The 4,620-nt window shown below is 42.5% G+C and overlaps 1 protein-coding gene across 1 annotated transcript; it reads right to left on the bottom strand.

Moving 5' to 3' along the window:
- Positions 1-293: 293 nt before the first annotated feature.
- On the bottom strand, positions 294-4,403 carry LOC118761937 (SWI/SNF-related matrix-associated actin-dependent regulator of chromatin subfamily A-like protein 1). Its single transcript, XM_036500134.1, has 5 exons — positions 4,195-4,403; positions 3,738-3,976; positions 1,342-1,670; positions 759-1,310; positions 294-515 (listed from the first exon to the last, which is right to left on the bottom strand). The coding sequence occupies exons 1-5, from the start codon at positions 4,401-4,403 to the stop codon at positions 294-296; spliced, it is 1,551 nt and encodes a 516-aa protein (XP_036356027.1).
- Positions 4,404-4,620: the final 217 nt, after the last annotated feature.

Here is a 4,620-nt window from a genome sequence, read left to right on the forward strand (position 1 = left end):
ACAAAAATGTTAAATAAAATCATCATTTTCTCAAAAAAATATGCAAGGGAGAATTCTCAAAAATATTTTAAAATTTTCATAAACATTTTAGATTGATATAAAAATAATATGTCAACACATTCTGACGTGTCCGTGGGCAAAGCCAACTTTATTTAAAACACCCAATTTCTTTTCAATCATGGGCCTAGGAAATATCGACAGATCCACACCATATAAGCTCATCCGCAGTACCAATCGCAACCAAATACTCAATAACCACCTTCCTGACTTGCCCTATTCTGTGCACTCGGTCTTCAGCCTGTGCCATAATCTGAAAAATCATTTAAAGGACCAACCCCCGGGGTCCACGACAATTCAGCAAATACCAGGTAATTAGACGAGGTTAGAGTTATTCCAGTATTGGCCGCGGTGAGGGACAGAATGGCAACCCGACAATCCAAACAATTTTGAAACTTGTCTACAAAAAGGAATCTGTTTTGAGGCGTGGTTGACCCATCAATCACGACAGTTGAGTACTAAACCATAACTTGTCATCACCAACATTTCGCAGTCCATCCCTCAGTCCGTTTATCATACAACGATGATGTGCAAATACCACCACCTTGTCGACCGACTTTAACTTGTCCAGAAGGTATTGACTATTACTCATAATTATACTCCATACCATACATATCCTAATTTCAAATTGGCACTCTGCTGATAAAGCTCAAGCAGAGCTCCTCTTTTATAATTCTTGTTATAATAAACCAGGTAAATACCTTCAGCTCTTCAGGAGGACTTCCAACGTCCAAATCGACCTTGAACCTCTCCTTTGATGGCAACTGATCTAAAATTTCTGCCTTGAGTCGTCTACGTGTTAAATCACACCAACATGACCGAAGCATAACAATTTCATTAAGGACAATCCTCAGTTCGGTCTCATTGGACAGTCCATCAAAGTCATGTCCCCACAATGTCTTTTTCCCGGCACAGTAGCGCATCCCAAACTCATAAAAACCCGAGAAAAGTGTGGGGAACAATGCGTAGATCTGAGGATACAACTCGACAGGTCTCGACAGTGCAGGGGTTCCACTCAACAAGAGCACATATTTAGCACCCTTAGTGATACTGAGGACGCATTTAGAACGAGCAGTCGACATATTTTTGACGCAATGGGACTCATCCACAATGACGAACTCAAACTGAGTTGCTTCATTGACTCTCCTAATCAGCATTTCGTAATTCACGATGACAATATCAGCCCCATTCAACCGATCTGACTTGGAACTGACCACAGTAAGACTGAGGAAAGGAAGCCACTGACTCACGTGCTTTCCATGGCCACACAACAACAACCTGTACCCACGTGTGCTTCACGGTGGCAGGACAGACTATAATCGTCTTGACGTTTTTGACGTGGTGAGCAAGAATGTAGATTGCCTGCAGTGTTTTGCCCAGGCCCATTTCGTCGGCAATGAGCAGTCGACCTCCCCGGGACTGAAACACCCTTCCGTGGTAATCGCAACCATACTGCAGTGACTCCAACTGGAAGGGCATGAGGTGGTCGTGTAGAGGACGCTTCCAGTCTTCAAGCAGAGGCTCCTCCATTGACTTGGATTTTCTCGAAAGCAACAATTTCACGACTTGGAACGGAATTCCCTCCACGATGAATCCATTTTTGAGGGACGACACTTAAATATTTAAAATTAAGATTTTACGGATCTCAAAGTATTGGAGGAGAGGGAATGTCCATCTCTTGGCCTTAGGATCTTTGATATAAAGGAATTAAAATCAAACCATAATTTTTGGAGGATTGCATTTTGAGTGCTTCGACGATGACGGGAGAATACTCAAAGTCTGCTCTGAAGGATTCCACAGACCAGAGTGAGAGACTTATTTTCAATTGGGGAATATTTCTGGGCACTCCAATTGTATTGATGGAGAGTTTATTGTTCAAAGGGTTTTGTTCAATTGCTGGTCTGGGAGGTTGCTTTCCCCTCGTTTCTTTTAATTTTTCGATTGCTCTGAGTCGGTTTAACTCGCATTTCTTTTTTTGTTCATTACTAAGTCCTGATGAAGACATAACAACAGGCGGGACTGATAATTTATTTATGTCTATTAATACAAAATAAAAAACAAATATAAAAATTAAATCATTGAACACTCTCATCTGTTGCAGAATAGAACAAAACACTGCACTCTCCATCGGGCTCCTCCACTACTCCATTGACCACCTTGACTAACGAAGTGACAGGCATCTCGCAAATGTCTGAAACCTTCTAAAACGAACATACTTTCAGGCACTATGTTCTCTCTTCGTAAAAACTGACCGATCATTTTCCTCAAGGCAGCATTCTCAATGAGAGTTTGAGTGACTCTCCCATTCACAGACTCCCAGGAAATTCTGGCAAGTTCTTCGGTTTCCACCATTCAAATTCGATTGGTTTGACTGATCCCCACCTTTTGCGAGATCCAGGACCATCCCTTGTCGCACTCGCTACAAATGTTTAAAACGTCTGACAAAATTGAATCGAAGACTTTTGTGGATTTGCCAGGACTTTGCTCACTCTTTCCCTCAACGAAAGCATCTCCAACTCCTTTTTGCGAGAGTCGTGTTTGTGGAGAGAAATAGCACGTGCGTGGAGACTCGACTGCTTCTGGAACTGCCATTTCAACACGGGACATTAAACTTTGTCTTTTTCTGCCACGTTTGCTGATCGGAGTTCAGATATTTTGATTTCAAGTGCCTTTCTCTGTTCCTTCCGAGCAAGCATTCCCTGGAGAGTTCTTCATTCTCTGTTTTGAGGCGAGAAATGACTGATCTGCTGTGATCCAGGTCAGACTGAAGTCGGGGGGCGAGGCTTTAATGTTTTGTTAAACACAACTCTATGTCCTCTTTCTCGACCAGTTTTTGTTTGCTAATCCAAACACTCACACGGGAAAGGACATTCACCAATTTCTGTGGGTCAACTTTATCCTCTGTGAACATTGAAGGAATCGAAGAGGCAATCAAGAACTGCATTGATTGGAAATAAAACCGACCTTGTCCAATCTTCGTAGGTCCCTCATCATTGGCTGAGTGAACGTGACTGTCATACTGTCTGAGTTATTTGATTCTACGTTATCCGTCAGAACACTTCTGTCAGCCACCATATAGAAATGTTTATTACTAAATTTGTTTAAATTATTTAAACAACTCTGGAAAAAAGATATTTATAAACAGAATAAAATCACGAGTCAAAAACAGTTGAAAAACATTTGGCCATTCTCTCATGGACGTTGAAAAAGTCATTTCTCTGACCACCCATGCGCTCCAAAAATCCTAAGCTATCAAAAGACAAGTAGAATACCCTCGACGACCTTCCTGACCTCCTCTAAACTCCCCCCATGGATGCATAACCCCCCTTCGACTCTACTCCTCACCTGACAATCAAGTCAACTCGAACTTGTTTATCAGCGCATATTTCAATAATAATACAGTCCACCAGCTGTAGGACATACAATCCCTCCTCCAGCAATCCAAGTTCCTCCTCAGGACTGTCGCTCGTGTCTTGCTTGAGTGATGAAACTTTTTTGATGTACTCAAAGTGATATTCCAGCAAACGCTCGACCTGCCACTTAACAAAGAGATTACTTTTTCATAGTCATTTTCGACAAATTTGGCGAGTACTCTGTTCAACTGATCCCCACCACAACACCACAGCAAGGAGAGGACAACTGAGAGGACATGTTCTAACAAGTCGAAAGCACACACTCACCCACGACTTGTGCTTTGGAAGGACCAGATGAGGGGACGACCACATTCATGAAGAATGGAAACAAGCAGCGCAAACCCAGAACTTGGACATATTGCTGGCAACACAGGACATCCTCATTCCAGACAGGAAGTAAAGGCATGGCATAACTCAATGTCTTGATTGCACTAAATTTGGATTTCTTTTTCCCCCGAATAAGCAAATTCATTAGCTGAAGTCCTTCCTGTTCCACAAATCGAGCCCTGTTGGGAGGAAACATTAATCCACTGCATAGACAATCAAACACATTCTCCATATACTCACTCTCCTCCACCGACTCGGGGTCACGTTTTCGAAAAGGCTAAAAGTGACCCCAATTGACACAACTGCTAATTGTCTCAGTAAAACATCCACTCCATTGATAGACCCAACCATTTCCCGCGCTTCTATCAATCAATTTGAATAACAACCATCCTCTGACTGCATGAATATGGCCAATATCTCAGAACAGTACAACTTGTTGTCCTCAAACTCGACTTTCTTCCAGTCAGATGACAAGACAACCTGTAGTCTACCCACAATCCACTGAAGAAAACCAGTCTTGGAAAACTGGAGAATCAAGTCTTGGCGAATGTCCACCAAGTTCTCGACGATGCCTAAAATAAGTCCTGTTTCATAAACCGAGGACATTGTGGACTCCCTGAGCTTCCTCCGTCACAGACTCGTCTAGTCTGCCAAGTACGTCAACCAGGAGGGATATCAAATGTTCGGCCAACTTGAATATCACACAAATATGACAAGGGAGTCGATGAACTGGTTGATTATTTGACTGTGTTCTTCCAGGGAATCAAAGTCGGCAAATTCCTGAAGAAGATCAACAACGGCAACGACAATGTCTGAACTGGTC

Source organism: Octopus sinensis, unplaced genomic scaffold (genome assembly GCF_006345805.1).
Source record: "Octopus sinensis unplaced genomic scaffold, ASM634580v1 Contig18746, whole genome shotgun sequence".
NCBI classification, from domain to species: Eukaryota; Metazoa; Mollusca; class Cephalopoda; order Octopoda; family Octopodidae; genus Octopus; species Octopus sinensis.